The 22,227-nt window shown below is 35.7% G+C and overlaps 1 protein-coding gene across 1 annotated transcript in view; it reads left to right on the forward strand.

Annotated features, from left to right (window-relative positions):
• The window catches only part of PKHD1L1 (PKHD1 like 1), a 152,064-nt gene that overhangs the window by 27,503 nt on the left and 102,334 nt on the right, over nucleotides 1-22,227 (forward strand). Inside the window, exons 11-22 of the mRNA XM_024739724.1 lie at nucleotides 311-421; nucleotides 2,352-2,441; nucleotides 4,307-4,575; nucleotides 5,872-5,963; nucleotides 8,866-9,025; nucleotides 9,335-9,470; nucleotides 10,235-10,378; nucleotides 12,243-12,400; nucleotides 13,285-13,398; nucleotides 14,866-15,015; nucleotides 16,021-16,145; nucleotides 21,386-21,549. Coding sequence (XP_024595492.1) covers nucleotides 311-421; nucleotides 2,352-2,441; nucleotides 4,307-4,575; nucleotides 5,872-5,963; nucleotides 8,866-9,025; nucleotides 9,335-9,470; nucleotides 10,235-10,378; nucleotides 12,243-12,400; nucleotides 13,285-13,398; nucleotides 14,866-15,015; nucleotides 16,021-16,145; nucleotides 21,386-21,549 — 1,713 coding nt within the window. The remainder of the gene's footprint in view (nucleotides 1-310; nucleotides 422-2,351; nucleotides 2,442-4,306; nucleotides 4,576-5,871; nucleotides 5,964-8,865; nucleotides 9,026-9,334; nucleotides 9,471-10,234; nucleotides 10,379-12,242; nucleotides 12,401-13,284; nucleotides 13,399-14,865; nucleotides 15,016-16,020; nucleotides 16,146-21,385; nucleotides 21,550-22,227) is intronic.

The following is a 22,227-nucleotide window of genomic DNA, read 5'->3' on the forward strand; positions in this document are numbered from 1 at the left end:
ATGCTCAGCCCAGGTTTTCCTTGTTCTCTGGATCCTTCTGTTACCAGTGTCTCTTTAGTACTAGTTACCACTAACGCCTGGTCCCCAGAAGATGTAGGTCTCTGTGAAAGCCATGTTTATAGTCCTCTTTGCAGGATTGCATCAGAGACAAAATAATGAAACACCTGATACTTTCATTTGGTAATCCAGTACCTTCACTGTGTTATGTACTATGGCTAGGTACTTTGGAAAATTGGTAAAAATCAAACATTTGTGTTTATGTGTAATATTCATGGCATTGTATTTCTTGTCCTTGCCCTCCCCCTCCCAGAGGTCACTAAGGTTTCACCTTCACAAGGAAGCATTCAAGGCGGCACCATGCTAACAATAAGTGGACGGTTCTTTGATGAGACAGATTTCCCAGTCCGAGTTTTTGTTGGAGGTAATTTTCATGATTTTTAATAAAAGAACCAATCCTTCCTTTTCTTTAATAACATCTAAGAAGAATAAGTCTTTTCTTAATTAATGCTTAATTTAAAAGCTGTGTATTTTCAGATGGGCATTTGGTTCTGGGGCTTGATGCTTTTCCCACTGCAATTCTCCAGTGAGGACCACTCCTTGCAGCCTTATATGACCAAGATTTGGGCTTTGAGGTCAGCACCGAAGGGCATTGCATGGCAGCATCATGGCTGCCATCAACAAATTCCTCACCACACTTAGCGACACACGTACCCTCTATTTAATAGACTCTTAAATTACCTTTTTGAACTGTTATTATTTCTTAAAGGGTTAGGTAATTATGGGAAATTTAAAGTGGTATTTAGGGATACTCTCCTCATCCCCTTGTCATATACGGTGCCTTATCTGGACATCAGTAATTATAGATGATAACTGGCCTTAGAAAGAGCATCAATTAATGTGTTATATGTTCACAGCTGCACATCAGGCTTGATTCTCTGGTTATGCATCACTTTTATATGTCTGGTCCAAATCTGTTCAGAGGTAGGGTGCTAGGCAGCTCAAGTAGGAAGTTGGGGATGAATGTAACAGTGGGGGTCTTCCCACTCAGTTATAATGACCTTACCTACCTTGACGTGCAGGGGACAGGATATCTGCCCATGCACCTGGCATGTAATTTTTCTGATAGAGCCTGCTGCTTAGGTACTTTCTGCTTTTAAGGAATCTGCTAATGAGCCAGCCAAGATGTGATTTCAAGAAAAGAAATTCATAGAAAGCAACCTCATGTAACATTCATATAATGTCTTTCCTATCCCCATGAATCCTCGCTGGCTACCTGCATAGGCCAAAAGATTTTAAACTTTCATATAATATGTTATTCTGATCAGATACTATATTTTAAATATTAGAAGCAGGGACATAAAATATTTTTAATATATATAATATGTTTTACGATCTGATAGTATGATACAGCTGATATGCAAAGATAACATGTTAAATTTTTTTATATTTCATTGCCATTAATGTTACAGCCAGATTTGAGATTTTGAATCCTCAATAATTTCTTGAAAATAATGATCAGTTTTTGTATCTTTGCTCCAAACAAAATGGGTTAAGTTAGTTTAATATACTGTTAAAATGTACTGTTTTCTAGTTCAATGATCTTGCATTCACAAAGCATTCAAAATAGTGAAAGGTTGTGTTGAAGTATCCATTTTCCAGGCCACCAAACAAAATGTGGCAAAGATACTTTCCTCCACTTCCCTTGCTTCACTGTTCATGGGTTATTTCCGTTTCAGTAAATAGTTAATGAGGGCTGGCCTTACATGAGGCACTGTGAGGAATACATGGGGGTGTAAAACGTACCCTCTTACTGAAGTCTAATTGTGCTTATGTGTACCAACAGTTATTTAGAATCTTGTCTGTTTTGGTTTCCATCTGTCTGTGGAAATACCACTTACAAGTTATTATTCCTTTTGTTTTCATTTGAAAAAGTTGGACAAAACCACCATTAACCTAAGAGGACTGGGATCATCTACTTTTGTAAATTCTGAACATCATTGATTTATTCAGAAACTTTCTCCAAGGAACAAAACATAAGGCTTTGCTTTGGACCCAGATAAAATATTTCACAGTGACATCATTTTATCAAATTTCGTATTTTGTTTCTCTGAAATTATGAAATATTCTAATTCAGACTTGTGAGATTTTGCCAGCAAAATGTAGCCTATGGAAGTATGACAATTGATGAATGCTAAAGCTTTCATGGAGAATATGTAAAGGAAATTAAGACCCTTCAACTTTGCCTCTTGCTTTTGTAACTTAGCTTTAATTGAAAAAGCACTCCAAGATAGGCTGATGTGATTTTCATTCTGAAGCTCTGTAGTAACAGTTCTGCCCTTGCTTCTCTGTAGGTCAAGCCTGTGATATTTTGAATGTCACAGAAAATAGCATATGTTGCAAGACACCGCCTAAACCTGATATTCTCAGAACTGTATATCCAGGTAAGTCAACAAAAGGGAGAAGGACCATTTCTATATTTGCGTAAGAGGAATATTATTGACAGATATCTTTAGTGTCTTAGTCCGTTTAGGCTGTTATAACAGAATACCATAGACTGGGTAGCTTATAAACAACATTGATTTCTCACAGTTCTGGAGGATAGGAGTCAAAGGTCATAGCACTGGCAGATTGGGGATCTGGTGAGGACCTGCTTTCTCACAGATGAGGCCTTCTCAGGGCTAGGGAGAAGAGACCTCTGGGGTCTCTTTCATAAGGGCACTTATCCTATTCATCAGGCCCTACCTCCTAATACCATCACATTGGGCATTAGGTTTCAACATCTGAGTTTTGAGGGGACCCAAGCATTCAGCCCGTAACATAGTAACAAAAAATATTATTTGAATTTTTTAGAATTTGTAGTGAGAATTATAATAAATTTCTTTCTAGTTTTTTTCTTTATACTTTCTGGATTAGGAAATTTTTCTATTAGCATAGCTGCATCAAGGCTGCACCAGTGGAGGTAAACCTGGCCTAAATTACTCAGATACCCTGTGAAAACTCTATTGATAGAGTATAAGGGTGCCTTTATTTCAGATCAAATGATTATTACTAAATTTTGGTACAGGCTACATGGAAAATTTTAAAATGCTTTATTCCTGGTTAAAAAATAAACGTCAGAGGTTAAATCCTTATTTGTCTAGAATGATTTAGGCATGATCACAGGGATGAGAGACACGGAACACAAAATTCTTTTCAGAGTTTCACCTGTGACCAGTGAAAGTGCATCTGATGGCCTTGCTATCTGTAACTAGACCACCGTGATGCTGTGCATGTGTGTGCATGGATTCTGTATCTCATCCTGTGCACTCAGTGAAATCAGTTTATAATTGTGTCATTGATTGGTATTTGAAGCCAAGTAAATTCATTTTATTAACCTCTTAAATGTCCTTGTTTTGAACAATATTTAAAAATTGACCGGTTTAAGAGGAGGATTTTGATATTTATAATTGATTACTTTAAAGAAAGTTGTATATACCAGAGCATGCTGCTGCTGTGAAAGGTTGCCGTCCTCAAGCTTTTCTCTCACCAGACTCAGGGGAAGAGTAGTACCCATTATTTTCCAGATTCAGGCACTCCAGAGAAGCCTAAGGCTGCTGAACCAAGGCCTGAGCCTGATTGTTGTTGTATTTTAAAGAAGAAAAATAAAAAGTGAGACGGCTCATTATGATTAGGAAAAAATTACACTGGCAAGTGTAAGTTCACTTTAATGAGAATGTTCTCTCTCTGATTCTGTCCAAGAAGGAGGAGAAATCCTAGAGCAAAAGTAATGTTAAAAAGAAGAAAAACAAATACTGACAGAAATGTTAAGGCCAACAGTGTCTGTTCTTTGAGCCATTAATTGAGTAACTTTTATTAGAGAGAATAATCAAGGTGAAGATTTTGTAATCAAATGGTCTGAATCTTGAAGTTTTGAGTCTTGACTATATAAAGCAACATCAGTCATATCAAAAATCATAATTATTATATTATTACTATCTTATGTAAAGCATTCACTAAGTACCAGGTATTTTACATATGTATGATATCTAATCCCCATAGTAGCCATGCCAATCATAGTATTATTCTCATTTTACATATGTAGAATCTGAGGGACAGATATGTGAAACAATAAATTGCAGACTGTCTTAACAGCAGTCTATCCTCTAGGTACAGATACACGTAGAGATATGTGTAATTGTTTTGTTTACACACATGCTGTAAAAATGTGAATAGAAATAGAATACCTATAATCACCACCGAAGTAAAAGACATTGAGATACTGCATGAAAATTCTGATGAAAGCTTTCTTTTATTTTTTTACGTTTAGGTGGGAGAGGCCTAAAGCTTGAGGTGTGGAATAGTAGCCGTCCAGTACATCTTGAAGAGATACTCGAATACAATGAAAAAACTCCAGGGTACATGGGTGCCAGTTGGGTAGATTCAGCTTCCTATCTTTGGCCTATGGGACAAGATACATTTGTTGCACGCTTCAGTGGATTTTTGGTGGCTCCAGATTCTGATGTTTATAGATTCTACATCAAAGGTGATGACCGTTATGCTATTTATTTCAGCCGGACTGGACTTCCTGAAGATAAGGTAGGGAAGCCACAGAATACTACTTGATATTATAGAAGCAATATGATAACCTTTATACATATCCCATTTATTCTTCACCAAAACCAGTGAATATATTAACGAATTTATGTGGTGGGTTCTTGGTTATTTTAACACATGTGGTATGAACCATAAAGTTGTTAGAAAACCCATTGCCTAAAAGAAAATGCTTTACCATACCTGAGTTTTCTCTAACAAAAAAACCCCCACATACATTTCCTTTAAAATTGAAGATTATTTTTATTATGAAAGAATTATGGTCACACATAGGAAATTTGGAGAAGAGTCCAAGTATTTCACTATCCTGCTAGATCTGTTTGACTATTACTTGGTCATGAGATTAAAGTCTATTAACTCCTTTTGTCTGTATTTTGTTTCTTACATAAATAGAATCATACATCCAATTTTATAGTCATTTTTGCCATGTATTAGTATTTTCACATATTATTAAATAACTTACGTAACACCATTTTTGATGACTGAAGAGTATGCTGTTGCATGAGTTTACTACCTTTTCCCATACTAATGAGTTTTTAACTTACTTCTGATTTTTTATGACCACAGATCATACTCAATTGAACATTTGTGTTCATTAAATTGTTCTGTATTTTATGTTATTTCTTTAGGACAGTTTCACAAATGTGAAACTAATGAATCAAATCATAAGAACGTTTTATGACTGTACATATGGCAAGGTTGTCTCCCTAACTGGATGAACAAGTTTAAATTCCTGCCCATAACACATGAATTCCAATTTTACCATAGCTTTTCAGCATGTTTCCTTTAAAGACAGTATAGTCATTTCTAATGGGAAGCCCAAAGTTTTCTCTTTCTAGTATGCAGACCCAATTAGTAATCTTTGGCATCTTTCAGACCTCCTTTTAATGATCTCATTTGGATTAAGTCCCTCAAAGTTCTCAGTAGAACAAAAGAATATTTTATTTAACAATAACAACCTCCTCCCTGTATGGATCTTTAAATTTCCCATTTGCAGTTCTAATTGTGGAAAAGCTATGTTCTGTGTGTGTTCATGGAATAGTGGAGTTGATGTTAGTTAAGGGTGGAAGGGGTGAAGTGAGCTTTGATAATTTTTTAAAATCCATTTCATCATGAAAAACAGATATTACAAGAAAAATGTGAAATATTTTCACATTTTTCTGTTCATAAAAGTTCTAAGACTGACAGAAAAAATAAATGATAAATAAATGCTGAAAAGGCTTATTAATAAGTTCCTTTCTCCCTCTCTCTCTCTGTCTCTCTCTGTCTTTTTGGGATAAGGTGAGGATTGCCTATCATTCTTCCAATGCCAACAGTTATTTTTCCAGCCCAACACAAAGATCAGATGACATTCATCTTCAAAAAGGAAAAGAGTAAGGTTTTTTTCTTTTCTTTAAATTATTGTGTAATATTTAAAAACTATAATTTTATATATAAAAATATTTTCAATTTGTTTTATTGGTAGAAGTGATACTAGTTTATTGGTTTAATTTATAATTGGTCATTCTCTATAATTTGCTAAGTTTTGTTTCTATATTTTCAAGCATACTGGCATTCAACTAACCAGGAAAATTTGAAATCTAAATTATTCCTGTTGCAGAAATTACAATTTTGTGAAATTTACTTAATCCTGCTTTAGTTTCTTATTAGGACATTTCAGTCAATCCAGCCATCTAATTTCTCTTCTCCTATTTTCTCTATTGCTAGTGAAAAATCACAAAAACCACATGGATTTGTACCATAATTAATATATATTTAATATTCTCTTGATTTATTCCAGACCCTGGACCAGGTACTAGAAATTTAATACAAAGGATATTAAAATATATTCCCTGCCCTTAAGGAGTACTTATTTAGTGCTGAAAGGTCATTTCCAGGGAGAAAATGAGGATATTATTCAAATAGCTAATAATCCCATTCAAAAAGTCAATTCAGGTTTCCTAGAAAACAGGGAGGTAAAAGATGATATATGCAAAATAGCTAAGTTACATGGAGAACATCAAAAGTTTCACTGAAATTTTCTTCCATTTACCATTTGTATCTGTTAGGTTTTGCTGCATAAGAAACCATTCCCCCAAATTTAGTAGCTTAAAGCAACCCAGTTTTGTGATTAGCTAGGTAGTTCTTTTGATCCTGACTATTTAGTTGGTGATTAATGGTCCAGGATGGCCTCACTCACATATCAGGAGCCTCAGCTGTCCTGATGGGAACTGAGATATCTGAGATGTCTCACTCCACATGGTCTCTCATCTTCAAGGAGGCTAGCCCAGGCTTGTCACAGTGTCCCAGCAGTTAAGAGGGCAATTCCTAATGCACAGGTACTTTTCAAATTCTGCTTGTGTCATATTTGCTAATATCCAATTGGCCAAAGCAAATGGCCAAACTTAGATTCAGTGGGTGAAAAAATGAACTTCACTTCTTGATGGGAGGAGTTTGTTTTGTTTGTTTGTTTTTTCCATTTACCATGTCACCTTCCCAGATATCAATTAGATTATGCTCATAGGCAGCACCATGAAGGTGTGATGGAGCTGGACAGAGAGGGTTGGGATCAATGGTACCTGAGAGAAATCACACTAAGTGTTCTCACTAAAGTCTTAGGAATAATACGCTTTCCATTCTTTTTCTCCTCCTTCTAGCACTTCTTTCTAAACTTAAGCATTTTCTTTTTTAACCAAGTTCACTGGGCCAGTTCAGAGTAAATGCAGCATCTCGTTAATACCTATTGCTATTAAGTGTCAATACACCTTCAGGCTTTGCCTTGACCTTGGAAAATGAGTTCAATTTACCTGCTTGGCAAGAGCAGGGAGCTTGCATGAAAGTGACTTGTAATACATCTTGCCCCTGGTATCTGTGCTTCTGCAAACTAGCTTGAAATTTACACTGGCACTTATAATGATGGTTGTGTATTCTGAAATTGAGGCCACGCAGGCTGGTTTATTGCACAGTGGTCCCTGGGACCTTTCCAAAGGTAGCTTGTCTTGCCAGTTCATTTTACTCAAATAATATAGCCTTACCTCTAAGTGCATATCGCTTTGGTCACCCCCTTTCTACTTTGAATCCTACCTCAGTGACTAACTTTTAAATAATTTTTCAATCTTTAAGTTCTCTTAGTCTCTGTTATTCATATGATCAAACAGAATAATAATATATATTTTATAGGATTTTGTGAATATTAAATATAATAATGTCCGTGAAGTGCTCAGTTTAGTGTCTAGCACATAGAAGGTGCCTGAAAATATTTTTAAGCTGCCAGTAAGGATACAGAATTTAATGGTTCTTCTGTGAATCCTGCTCCCTAATTAGTATTGCCCACCTTGATTTGACAGAGCTGGCAAACATGTTGTCAGGGCAGCCAAAAGCCTGATGTAATCCTCCAGTATCAGTTCTATGGGGGAAATGACCCAGAGCCCCAGCATCCTTGCCAGATGCGAGGTAATAAATACCCCTCATTCACAGTCTTACATGAACTGTGGATACTTATTCTCCATTTACAAGAGTATCTGTTGAATGATGTGAGGCAATTTAAAGGAACTCCTAGCTGGCCTCTCCAACGATGGGAGCGGTGGTTACACTGACAGAAATTCAGATAGGGAAGCAGTAGCTTTTCACTCACCTGTAACAGCTGATTAGTGAACACCTTATCCTGGATAGGCATTTGGATGATGGGCACGGGGCCTCAGGAATCAAGAATTCCAAATTTAAGGTGTGAATCTCATCCACCTTATTAGAGGGCCATCATCAATCTAATCAGTAAAAGTTTCCTGCGGCACTGTGTTGTTTCCCAAGTTACAAGTGGAGGCAATATTTGAGGAACTTAGAGTAAGAACTTTCATCGGTGACACCTACAACCACTCAGATACAAAATATATGGTATGTCTGGGTCTGCCTGACATTTTCTTACACACGTTAATGTATTTAACCTCTGTGTGTCCTCTGTTTTATGCCAGGAAGTTTATGTTATAACCTACAATGTAATTTTGTTTTAAGATCCTTGAAGATAGGGGATAGTATCTTTTTTAATAAATATTTATTGACAAAACTGAATGAATTCATCGTTCTCTTTATCTCTAATGCAGATATCTTACATAATTCATTTTCTTTTAGCAAACTGCTATGAAACTTAATATTTTAATTGTTAAAATCAGGGATACTACAATATAAATCATTTAACAAGCAGGTGTTTTATATCATATTGAAATTTTACTCATTGAAAGAAAAATTCATGACAAGTGCTCTGGAGAAAAAGTTACATTCTTTAGTTACACTATTTTCCAGATATTACATTGAAATCTTGCTGCAGGAGTACAGACTAAGTGCTTTTGTGGATGTTGGACTGTACCAGTATAGAAATGTCTATACTGAACAACAAACAGAAGATGCAGTGAATGAAGAACAAGTGATCAAATCCCAGTCGACAATTGTCCAGGAAGTACAGGTTTGCTATGATTATAGATCCACTTTGTAGAAAGTAAATGCTAAAATATAGGAGCTCTATTTGGTTATTAATTTTACTAGGTAAGATACTGTTTTGGGGGAAAACAGTCATGGAAAATTACTGAATTGTGCCTTGGAATATCTGTAATTATAAACCAAAGAGTCTATTATTTGATGACTTACACATTAAAACAGTTTATCATTTGCAATAAGATAGGGCAATGTAGAGGCATTGAATAGCTGACTTATGATGCTTTTAAAATGTATTTTTCCATATAGTAAATATATGCTTTTTTAAATTGGGAAATAGGTTATAACATTGGAAAACTGGGAAACAACTAATGCAACCAATGAAGTGCAGAAGATCATGGTAACCGGCCCATGTGTGGAAGCTAATTTATGTTCACTTTACCAATATAGATTAATCTATAACAAGGAAAAAACTGGTAAGTTGTAAATAATAAGGGAGATTTTATTACTCTTCATGTGTAGACAAAATTATGAAAAGGTATTTGCTCTAGTCAAATTCTACTGGCTGGAAAACATAGTTTTAATAGTATGCTAGACAAAGAGGCAAAAAAAATATATCATGAAGAAAACTCTTCAGACTGGGATAGAAAATGGCATCAGTAAAAACAGCTTTCAGATATATACTATTATTTTCTTCTGTAAGGATCATGATAAATGCATATCTAAACACACATAAGGAATTTATGTATCCGTGACTCACAGGTGTAAGTTAATAGGAATTAAGTTCATCATTATAGAGATAGACATTTCAGTTTCTCAAAAGACCTATGAGACACTAATTTATCTGTTAATGAAGATATTGCATTTCTATATTTTATAAAAAACCCTGAAAAAATAATTTTGCTATTTCTGTTAATTGTTTCAATGAGTAAGTATTGAAGAGTGCTTGCTGTTTGCCAAACACAATGCTTATTACTATGGGAATATTAAAACAATAAAATATGAGCCCTATCCTCAATAGATCACAGTCCAATTAAGCAGCCAATATTATTGAACTTGAATCAATTTCAGAATGTAATTTCATTAAGTGATAACTGATGGTACAGACTATAGGTGCTTTAAAAAATTCAAATATGAGACATCAGTGCTGGCTGTGATAGTGCAGAGATTTCAACTCTTTTTTTTTTTTATTAAAACCCCTAATCATTTGACTTTAATTTTTTGTTAATTCATCGAAAAGTCTGGCTACCTGCTGACGCTTCTGACTTCATACTGCAATCAGCCTTGAATGACCTCTGGTCTATAAAACCAGATGCAGTTCAAGTAATAAGAACACAGAATCCTCAGAGCTATGTTTACATGGTAACCTTTATATCAGCTAGAGGTAAGCATGTATTTCATTTTGCAATTCTGTAAAGTTTTTTCTAGGAAACAAGTTTGTATCCTGCGCAACTCCACTGAAAAAGGTAAAAGCTCCATAAAATGACAGGGGAAAGTAAATGCATATTCATAGCCTTGATCACCTCCAGGAGAAACAGAAATAAATGGTTAATTTTGTTCTACTGTAATTTAAATTTTAGTTTTACTTCAAGGAGTGTACAACTCCAATGCATGAGGTATACACGCTATATACTACAAATACACTATCAGTATAGTAGCCTACTTTACATTTAGCAAAAATTAATGAAGATATTAATTCTGGAAATGAAATTTAAGTGAATCAGTATTTCTCAGGAGACACTAGTCTGGCTAGATCTTGTTTGATAAAAGGATTCTTTGGTCAAATCCCCGTGGGAAGCTCTGTATACCACAGCTTCTCCTTGAAGGTTGATCGAGCTCATTATAGAATATTAAAATCCCCAAGGACTCTGGCAATGAGCAACGAACAAAAACAACAATAAAAACAAAAACAAAACAAAAAAAGCAGTGCACCTGTATTTAATACAGCATTTTCCAAAATTATTTGACTTCTTTATCCTTTTCAAGTAATGGCCATTAACTTCTTATTACGTTTTCAAGTCTTACAATTTTTTTCTTTTAAATTTTTCCAGTTTTTCTTCTGCAAGTTTTATAGTTTTATTTATTTATTTATTTATTTAATTTGTTTATTTTTGGCCGTGTTGGGTCTTTGTTGCTGCGCGCGGGCTTTCTCTAGTTGCGGTGAGCGGGGACTACTCTTTGTTGCGGTGCATGGGCTTCTCATCGCGGTGGCTTCTCCTGTTGCAGAGCACGGGCTTCAGCAGTTGTGGCTCGCGGGCTCCAGAGCGCAGGCTCAGTAGGTGGCACATTGGCTCAGTTGCTCTGCAGCATGTGGGATCTTCCCGGACCAGGGCTTGAACCCATGTCCCCTGTGTTGGCAGGCGGATTCTAAACCATTGCACCACCAGGGAAGCCCTCAAGTCTTACAATTTCAAGTGTCACATTTTCAAGTCTTAAAGCCAAGTTTAGCAACCAATTTGGGTATTTGGGATATTTAGCTCATGAAATAGGTCCCTGAATATGTGTTTCCTTTCTTTGCACAGTCACTATTTTCCAATTCATATAAGTAAACTGTTACTTCAATGTTTATGTCTCATTTTATGAAGTTGTTAATTTGATTGTTGAGCAGAGAGTAAAGAATTCTATTTAACGTGAATTGAAGTTCTAAAGATTTCCCAAAGGTTAGATTGTCAAAAAGCTATCTAAAGAAGATATGGTTATCTTTGTTCTCTCAGAGAAAGTTAGTAGGATTCCACTGTTAAAGCATCCTCCCAAAGAAGAGAGATATGTGAGGACAAGGCCTTACTTCTTTCAGTGAGATTGTATAAACAAGGTTCGCAGGCATGGGGCTACTTCCCGGAATTCATCTTTGTACTCCATTTGTAACTAAAGAAAATATCAATTTCCCAGGCTAGCCCTTTATACTAAGATGATGGTACCGGAAGAAAACTTAAATAATTTTTGGAATATTTTATTGCCCATTGATTTTTTACCTCATGATCCCAATGCCAACTTTTGTTTATCTTACAAAACTTCCTTTTACACTACAAAAACAGAACCTTAAATATATAGCACTTTATCTGCTGTTTTGCTGTTTCTACTGTGGCTAAATCTCAGATTCAAGGATCTGCATCTTCTCCATTTATCCTTTTTTTTGTGATAATACAATTCTAAATAAAACTAGTTTTGCTACCTCTGAGTTTCTATTATGGGTATATTGGTATTTAATTAATTAACTTCTTCAAATTCTGTTTGGTACTTCATTGCAGGAGACTTCGATCTGCTCAGTTATGAAGTATTTGAAGGGAACAATGTCACACTGGCTATTACAGAGCAAACCAAAGGAAAACCCAGTTTGGACACATTCACACTGAATTGGGATGGGGTCACTTCTAGGCCTCTTATGCCGCAGTCATCAGAAGCTGAAGTATGCTCTGTGTTAGTTTTTTAAACAGAAAGCCACCTAAGCGTCAGCCTTCTATAAAAACACATTTTAAGGAATAGTAATACATCTCCTCCTTGTCATGGTGGGTTGGAGCCAACTCATAGTGAGTGGAGAAGGGAGGAAATATCACAATGACAGAGGGAGTGAAAGGGGGGTTCTTGGATCTGTGCCAACAGGATCCAGGTATCTGCATATGGTGCAGCTGTTCATGAGGAATGTTTGCTTGTGAATTACTGCATTTCAACAACTACCTGTACAATGAGTTTGAGTTCATATTTGTTTGATGACTGAAGATTGTACACTATTTTAAGTCCTTAATTCTAAATATCTGTGCTTTGTCAGAGAAATATGGTATGGAAATTATAGGCCTCATGAATGTGTGCCAGTTCCTATATAATCCAGAGTTATTATTTCTTAAATAATAGTAAGAGATTACAATATATGTATCTCTTCTTTTGAGAAACAATGCATTGGAGTATATATTTTTTCCAGTTAATTTTGCATTAATTAGGAAAACTATTCATTTGGAATCTGTTTAATTAGGTGCTAATTCATTTAGGTTTGCCTCATTGCTGTCTTTAAAAAGCTACTAAACCAATATGCCTGCCTTATGTAATAACTAAATAAGCTAAGATCAGCCAGTTGGATATAACTATTATCATTCTAAAATAAAAGTCTTGAAACAGTCATTGGATACTGAAATTATCACATATTAACTTGAAATTATTTAGGAAATGACCTCGTAATTATGGCTAACATGGGAATTATGAAATTATTTTTTTAATTAATTAGTAGAATTAGTAGTTAAATTAGTAATGTTCTAACTCTTCATAAAGAAGTTACTAAAGCTCATATTGTTAATTTAGTTTCAGGCAGCAGTGGAAGAAATGGTTAGCGCTAAGTGTCCACCACAAATCGCAAATTTTGAAGAAGGATTTGTTGTGAAATACTTCAGAGGTTATGAAACTGATTTTAACCTGGTATGGAATATTTAATGAACTGTGAGATGGACCAGATAAGAAATCATATAAATGTTTGGAATTTTGTCATTTTTGGAATTAGCATTAATTCCTTTAACATTTAAAGTCAAGTTTCAAGTATAATTTTGTCATACATTTATTGGTAAGGTCTGTTCTAGCATCTTCCTGCATTATAAAATGACTCATTTGTAAAAACACACCTGAATTTTCTTAATCAAGAGAAAGTAGGCAAGATGGGTAAATGTGAGATCTGTAGGTTTTTTTTGTTTGTTTTCTTCATTTAGATGCAGAGTATATTCTTTTTCCTCATTGGCTTCAGAGAATACCATTTGTAGTAGAGCATTATACAGCAAATTGCTTCCCTTGCTTCTGGTCAGTTAGTACAATGCCTAGTCATTATTTACTTCTTGATGAAATACAAAGATTTTTCTTTGATGTACAATAAATTTAAAATGTACTTAACTTCCTAATTCTTATTTTGAAGACTTGAGGAAGCCAGATATTCACCATTTCCAAATGAATACCATAGGAATAAGAAATATATAGGCTAGTTATTCAATTCAGATCAATACCCCAGAAATGAGTCCTTAAAAATATATATCATGTCATGCTTTATGCAAGCAGATTTATTATTGAAGAAAAGGGAAAATCATTTAATGGGTTACGTTTTCAACCTGTTTCAATAAATATACATGTATTTGGGTTCTCCTATCCTGAATGTAGTGCTTGCAGCCAAGACAATTGAACAAGTAGTTTACATTATACTCCTTTCGTACTTCATCTCCCATCATCATCATCATCACAACACACATTCTTGGCTACACTTTACCTTGACTCTTTGAGTTTCCCAGCACCACTCTCTCATGTCCCCACTTCTTTGCACATATTTTACGCTCTCTCTGATGCCCCTTGGCTCCCTTTTCCTTTTAAACTACTCCTGTTTATTCTTCAAGGCAATTCATTTGTTACTTCTCCGAGTCATCTGTTTTGATGCTTTTATGTGAGTTAGATGTCTCCTTTCAGCCTTGGTTTTATAATCCTTGGTTCCTTTGTCCCAAACTGGTAGGCTCCTGTGTGTAGGGATAGGGTTCTTCACTATTTGAACCCTGAAGATTAAACAAAAAACAAGCAAATGAACAAACAAGTAAAAATGTGGCATGGAATGAACACAAAAAATCATTTGTGGAAGGAGTGGATAAATATCCTTAAGGAGTTCATAATATAAGGGGAAAGAGAGGACTTGGGAAATAGTCAAATACAGGTACAAGGGATTATGAGTATGTATCTAAATGAGTGTTATAGGATGAGAGCCTTAGACTTTCAAAGAAGAGAGAAAACATTTCAGGTTAAAGCAGTTTGGGAAGCAGTGGGATCTGAGTTGAAACTTGAATGACTTCGGTGAAGATGTTGGGGAGTAAAGCAGGGCAATAAATCATGTTTTCATTTGAAATATTATTGTTTCTGTAGGAGCATATTAATAGAGGGCAAAAGACAGCTGAAACTGATGCTTACTGTGGTCGTTATTCCCTGAAAAACCCAGCTGTTCTTTTTGACTCAGCAGATGTTAAACCAAACAGACTACCATATGGAAACATTTTATTATTTCCTTATAACCAGGTAAGCTCAACAAAATGATATGCTAATTAAATTTGTAAAATACCTTGGTAATAAAACTTCATGAAGTTTTAAGACAAGGAAAATTGCTTGTCATGTGAAGTCACATCACGTTGGACAGGCACCATGCTTCAATTCTGTGCTTGTGATTTCCTTGTCTGTTGATACTCAAAAAAATGAAATTTTAAGAATACGTAGTACCGTGCACATGTATTCTGCTTTATCTTATAATTTCAGAAAAAAACATTATTTGCACACAAATGTAAATACTAAAACAATTGAAAATATATAATCTCATTATTCCTTCATTTATTAAGAAGAAACAAAAATAGATAGCCGTCATAAAATGATCTTGGGTATCCAGTCATGGCAAAGTAAAGGAGGATCACGAGCAGAGGAGACGGCAGTTTTAGGATGGGTATCTAAGACTAGCAGTCATAGATTTACCCTTTCTCTTGTTTTAAAATTCTCAACTTGTAACACATGTTCTAAAGTTCTAAGTTTCAAATATATCTGGCATTTTTAAGGAGTTGCAGACCATTAAAATTAGTATTTAATAACTATTGTATGGTGACATCTCTAAATGTTCAGCTGCATTCACATCCTAGTTAATCTACCTGAATGTTTCTCTGTCTTCTCTGTGTGTAATGGAGTTTTAAATTCATTGAAGAGTTTAGTTAGAACTGGCCTTAATCCTTATATAGCTCCATGACTAGAGGGAGTGAATTATTTCCATTCTTTTAAGGAAATCATATCTAAGAAAACAATAAAAGAATTAATCATTAATTGTGAGGTCACATCAACTCCTTCCTCTTCTATAAAATCTTCCCCAATTCTTCTGCATCTCATTGTCTGAAATTAATCATTCCTTCCTCTGTGTTCTGATACATTTTGTATAAAAAATGTTCAATAGATATTTATTGGATTGGATTGAATTCATTTGAATTGCTACAAAACAATTTAATGGTAAAATATTGTTACTGATTTTTTTTAATGTTTTCCATGTAGTTATGTTTAGCCTACAAAGGATTCTTGGCAAATTATATTGGTCTAAAATTTCAATACCAAGACACAAGCAAGATTACTAGAAGCACTGATACACAATTTACATATAACTTTGCGTATGGAAACAAGTAAGTTACACTATGAATTTGAAATTTTTTAATTATACTATGTAAACTATGAAGGTAAAATCTGTTTGTTTGTTTGTTTGTTTTTGAGAAATCGTGTGCACCATGGATCTAACTGCAATTTTTTCTGCCTTCTACATAAGCTTCCTAACAGAGACATTTGTACCAAAAATAAATCTATAGATTATGAAAATAAAAATTAGTCTAGTGTCATCATCACCCATGACCATTTAAAAGACAAAACAGTGGTAAACTTTAGAATTTAAATTGTATATTATTAAATCTAATAATGTTTCTAGATACTGAAGGAAGGTAGAAAGAAACTGCCTTAGTGCAAGATTATCATTAGACCTTGCTCACTGAAAAACAAAATGAATGTGTAAATGGAGAAAATAAAATATTTTGATGAACATACCAAAGTTAAGGGAGAAAACATATTCTTAAATACTTGGTTTGGTTGCCAAAAGTTAGACACATAAAAATGCAGATAGAGAAATATAATGCGAGAAACTAAATGAGTCTAGAGAAAGCTGTTTAATGACTGTGATTGTCATAACCTCAAGCACAATTTAGTTTTGCAAAACGATTTTTGGTTTTCATTAATTATTATAGCTTCTGAAATTTGTCAGTCTTGACTTTGAATTTTCATATACAATACACACAAGAATTGTACTTACAATAAAACAATGACGACACATACACACACATACAACTTTTCTATTTTAAAAAGTATTCCTCGGCCTTCCCTGGTGACGCAGTGGTTGAGAGTCCGCCTGTCGATGCAGGGGACACGGGGTCATGCCCCGGTCCGGGAAGATCCCACATGCCGCGGAGCGGCTGGACCCGTGAGCCATGGCCGCTGAGCCTGCGCATCCGGAGCCTGTGCTCCGCAATGGAAGAGGCCACAACAGTGAGAGGCCCGCGTACCGCAAAAAAAAAAGAAAAAAAAAAAAGTATTCCTCATAAATTTTAAAGTCATGCTTATTGAAGTGCAATTTACATAATGTCATAATTTACTCTAAGTGCATAATTCAGTAAGCATGACAAATGTATACAGTTATGTAATCATTACCCCAGTAAAGATGTAGAACATTTTCTCTCCACAATTTTAGAAGGTGTTTTTTCATGTAAAGTTTATGTCATAAAATACCCATGGTATGATTTCCATGTCTTCAAAAATATTTCTAATACGTTTCTTTTGTGTTTTTTTCTGTCATAGCTGCATAAAAAATCTTCTGTATCCTGTATCAATCTATATAGTTTTCATTGTACTTTAATACATATCATTTAAGTTGCTGCCATTCTGTAATATATAGAGAGGACTTTTCTATTCTCATCATAGGAGTGGGATTATGAACACTCAGAACTGCCGTGTATGGAGCAAGTGTGAGGCAGTCAGTGCCTCGGCTTAACTGTTCAGACAGAAGGGAAGAGAAAATGATCCAAAGTTAGAAATAGAACCAAATGATACCCATAAACAAAACAAAACAAAGACAAGAAATAACAGGTAAGATGATGAGGGAGATTAGAATAACTAGATGGAAAGAAAAGGCAGTTTTTTTCTTTTCTGGCTGCACTGCACAGCTTGTGGGATCTTAGTTCCCCAACCTGGGATCAAACCCGTGCTCTCTGCAGTGGAAGTACGAGTCCTAACCACTAGACCACCAGGGAATTCCTGAAAAGGTGGTGTTGATGGGGGAGTTCGCTTCTGGATGAAGAAACTACTTCCAACTCCGCAGTTTCAAGCTTCCTGCTTTCTTGATCATCCCAACACTATTTTCAAAATGCAGGGACCAGCTTTCATTCCATACCTTTAGAAATGTGTATACTCCAAAACTCATAGAAATATGTTGGACTATAATGGGAATCTTATTTGTTAATGGTTTCAAAAACTTTTCAGATGGATCCCTCATGAGTTGGGGGAAAGGGGTAAAGTGGGGAGACAACCAGAGTTGGGGCCTGTAGATGCTCTCTCGGAGCTAGGTCCCTGAATTCCATCAGGAGAAAACAAGATGTGCCCACTGGGTCAGTGACAGAAGCAGTGACAAGCGATGGAACAGACAGGTGGGTGGGAGCACACAGAGCCTGTTGGAACTGTGGGACCTGGACATGGATATCCTTAGATACATCCCCCTCCTGTGCCCCCAGCCCAGCTTTTTAACCTGAAATTTTTAAAGAAGTTTTGCCAGTGCTTATGGCTTTCTCCCTGAAGAAGTGGAATGACCTTTTGTTAAGGGAAGAAGGGAAGTTATAGTCTTCAGCTTTCAAAATAAAATATTGTATTTGATGCATACCCCTCTGGCATCATCTCCTGAACATGTGGCCCTAATGTCCTTCAGATTTTCTGATCAATTGATAAAGTGAGGGCAACTGGAAACCGATTTTAAATATAAGTGTAGAATCTCTAACCATGAGGTAGGTAGCCATAGTTAAAATATAGATACCCAAGAGATGTTTGTCAAAGAGAATATATTTAAGAAGAGTCTTTCCAAGAATTCTTCAGGACACGTGAAAATTCTCCCACTGAATATTCCTCAGATTGTTGGAATAAGCATTAAAACATACTTATTTGTGTTTTACCCCATGAATAAGATCTAGACATGCTTCCATAGGATGTAAAGAAAGAAAATTTTTTTACATACAGAGACAGAAAGTTCGTCAGATACTGAAGTTTGGGAAACTTGGAGTGGACTTCAAAGGACAGAGAGCTGAGTGAGCTCTGTGTATGAAGTGGACAGTGTTGGCACGAGCTATAAGAAGCTGCTCCCTGAGAAAGTTGCAGGACACTCTTGGGTTTTGTTTTCTAACAAAAACTTAAGAAGTCAAAACCGATTCCCCACCCACCGCCAATGAAAGAAAAGTAATCTTCCTGAATTAATGCTTTAAAAAAATGTCCTTTTCCTGGCAGTTCAGATTTCACCCTCCAGTGGCATCTGATTAAGCAGTGTATGGCTCCTGTGTTTGCACTTTTGGCATGTTTTATACATTTGATCCGTCTTTGTTTTCCACAGAAGATGAAGAGGAAGATAGGCAGAGAGAGAAGCAGAGACAGAGACAGAAAGAGACAGAGGAGTATTGAAGAAAGTGTTGATTCCCCCTCCCCATGCATAAATAGATCTTTAGAGGCTATTGCATAGTTTAATCCAATATATAAAATGGGATCGAAGTTAGCTCCTGGAATGAATGAAGTGAGTGGGAACAATTCTGCAATTCCCTAGGGTAATTGTTGACTCAGAAGAGGCCACAACTACTCTCTGTTGGCCATCACATAGGAAGAAACAATGCCAGGGGTTAAGACAGTCCTCTCCATGTTAATAGGCAAGGAGCATGGAAAGTCTATGCACAGAATGAACATATCCCACTGCCTCATACCCAGTTTGATTCAAATCGGGTAATCCCATGATGGATCATTATGAAGTGAAAGTCCTTCTTGAAGGGACATCCCTACGTGCCCAAATTGAACAATGGAATCACAATTTAAATTTTGATCACCACCACCTGTATGCGTTTCACTCTTCTATTGCAACAGGATTTTGGAAGATTTTACAGATCTCACTTCTTCCACGTTAGTCAAACCATCACTTAACCATATCACTAAGTAGGTCCTTCCTTTAGCCTGCAGTTTTTCTGCTGTGCCGTAATTTGAAGATGCCCTACATTTGATGGAGCTAATGGGCTTCCTTTACCCTAAATGCTACAAGATCTTTCAACAAGAATATCATGAGTTTTAAAAGAGGTTGGTTCTCTGATTAAAAACTATTACCAATCAAGGCAACGTAAACTCTCCTAGCTGGTATTTCTAGACCCGCTTTTATGTAGGTCAGACAGTCTACTTAGATCAACTAGGTGTGTTAGCATTAGTTTATTTTCAGTACATTATTAGTGTCAAAAAGCATTGTTCTATAACCCTCCAGAACCAGTGATGTTTGCAGTTGTAAATCAAGCTTCAAAATCCCAGAAGTAAAATCTGGTTTTCCTTTGGAAAATGGAATTATCTAGCCACAAAAGCACCATGTGCTGTTTAAGTTTTTTTTTTTTTTTTTTTTTTTTTGCGGTACGCGGGCCTCTCACTGTTGTGGCCTCTCCCATTGCGGAGCACAGGCTCCGGATGCGCAGGCTCAGTGGCCACGGCTCACGGGCCCAGCTGCTCTGCGGCATGTGGGATCCTCCCGGACCGGGGCACGAACCCGTGTCCCCTGCATCGGCAGGCGGACTCTCAACCACTGCGCCACCAGGGAAGCCCCTGTTTAAGTTTTGATATCATTTGTAGTCTCCATTTCTCTTATATAAAGGGCCCTGCTCAGTGTACCATTTTTTCTAAGTAGTTTTTAGAACTTGGGAATCATATAATTAGTAGCAGAAGTCTACTTAGAGGCCCAAAATACTTTTTTTAATTTAAGGAGCACTTTAACTTAATGTAGTTATGCATATAATTTTCTAAAATGATGTCAGTCTAAGCTTTGATGCACTAGAGGTGGATCCCATGATGAGTTTGTAAACCATGAAGTTTCAAAATGAGAATAGAAGGTTCCCAAACTAGTCAGTTAATCAGTACAGTGGTAGCTGATGCAAAGATTATTGTTGAACTGTATTTAGTTATTTGAATGGCAGTATTTATCTCTTTATTGCAAACTCCTGTAACGAAATTGCTTATGTAATTTATGAGGTTCCAATGCAGTTAATATTTAATGGAAACTCTGAATCTAAATTATACGTTTAGAAGGCACTCTGCAACCATTTGAATCTATAAATAACTTAGCACCTTTTGTCCCTTAGTTATAGGGGACAATGCAACTCCACTGAGCTCTTCCAGAAGTATTATCAAGCTCCAGTTTTGCTTCTTAGTATTGGATTGAAATTGCTGCTCTGTCCCTGGCACCACTAAAATGGTTTGCTTCATTCTTGTGTCTTGTTTCTGTATGCTTTCCACCAAGGTGCATGCTCCTTAGTTTACTTACCTGTCACTGCAGAATGTTATTTTACATGCCTATGTCTACTGCCAAGGTTACAAATAAAAGAAAACCTATCTTTTGGATACAACATTAAATCTTTCACTGCCAATGTAAAGTTTCTGCTTGCTGTCCCTTGTGGCTGTTTTTTTGTGCTAATAAAGCTTGCTTATGGTCTTCTTGTGGAAAAAGAAAAACTTTTACTGTTCAAGATTTTAATGCTTTTTATAATGTATTTGTTTACATTGAACATTATAACTGATCTATACACCTAATTAAACAACCATATTTCAGCTGGACCTACACTTGTATAGACCTTCTGGATCTCATACAAACCAAATACACTGGGACCAGTTTTTCTCTTCAGAGGATTAGTTTGCAGAAAGCATCAGCATCACAGTCTTTCTATGTGGATATTGTATACATTGGACAGACATCTACAATTGCAGCATTGGATGGTATATTGTATCATTTCATATCTAAAACCTAAACCTTCTAAACCTACTTTGTACTAAAATCTTATTGTGGACGTTATTTATATTCTGTAGGTTAGATAGAAACATTAACCTCTAAATATTGTTATTCTTTCATCTCAATAATACTATGGTTTAAATCATATATTTTTTTAATGAATAGGACCAGGTGATTATTCTAAAGATAAATGCATCCTTAATGTAAACTTTGTCATTAAAGCAGGAATTGTTTTATAGTCCTGGATTCTGTTTACAGGTAAACTGTGGCAAACATTCTAATTTTGCCTTGTTTGATTTTTGAGAAATCAACTACCAAGATAGAGATCTGTTCCTGAAAGGCAACTGTTGACATTGACGTCTGTCTAGTAAGAATGAGCTGAAACTTTCCATGGACTTTATTGTGATAATTAGTAAAACTGTAAATGAAAACTTTATTTCTCAGAGTTTTAGTGTTTTTTCTAGTTATGTTAATAGACTCATATATGTGAGATATGCTAATAAAATAATAAAAATTAAACTGCAGTCTTTTTAAATATCAGCCTAACTCCAAACAGTCACCTTAATAAGTGACTATTACCATATTTCAGAGGAGTTTTGGAATCCTTTCCTCTGGAACAGTTTTCAAGTGCAAGGTCATGATTCAACTGGCTAAAAACTAAATGT

The sequence above is a fragment of the Neophocaena asiaeorientalis genome, unplaced genomic scaffold (genome assembly GCF_003031525.2).
Source record: "Neophocaena asiaeorientalis asiaeorientalis breed wild unplaced genomic scaffold, Neophocaena_asiaeorientalis_V1.1 scaffold66, whole genome shotgun sequence".
Taxonomy (NCBI): Eukaryota; Metazoa; Chordata; class Mammalia; order Artiodactyla; family Phocoenidae; genus Neophocaena; species Neophocaena asiaeorientalis.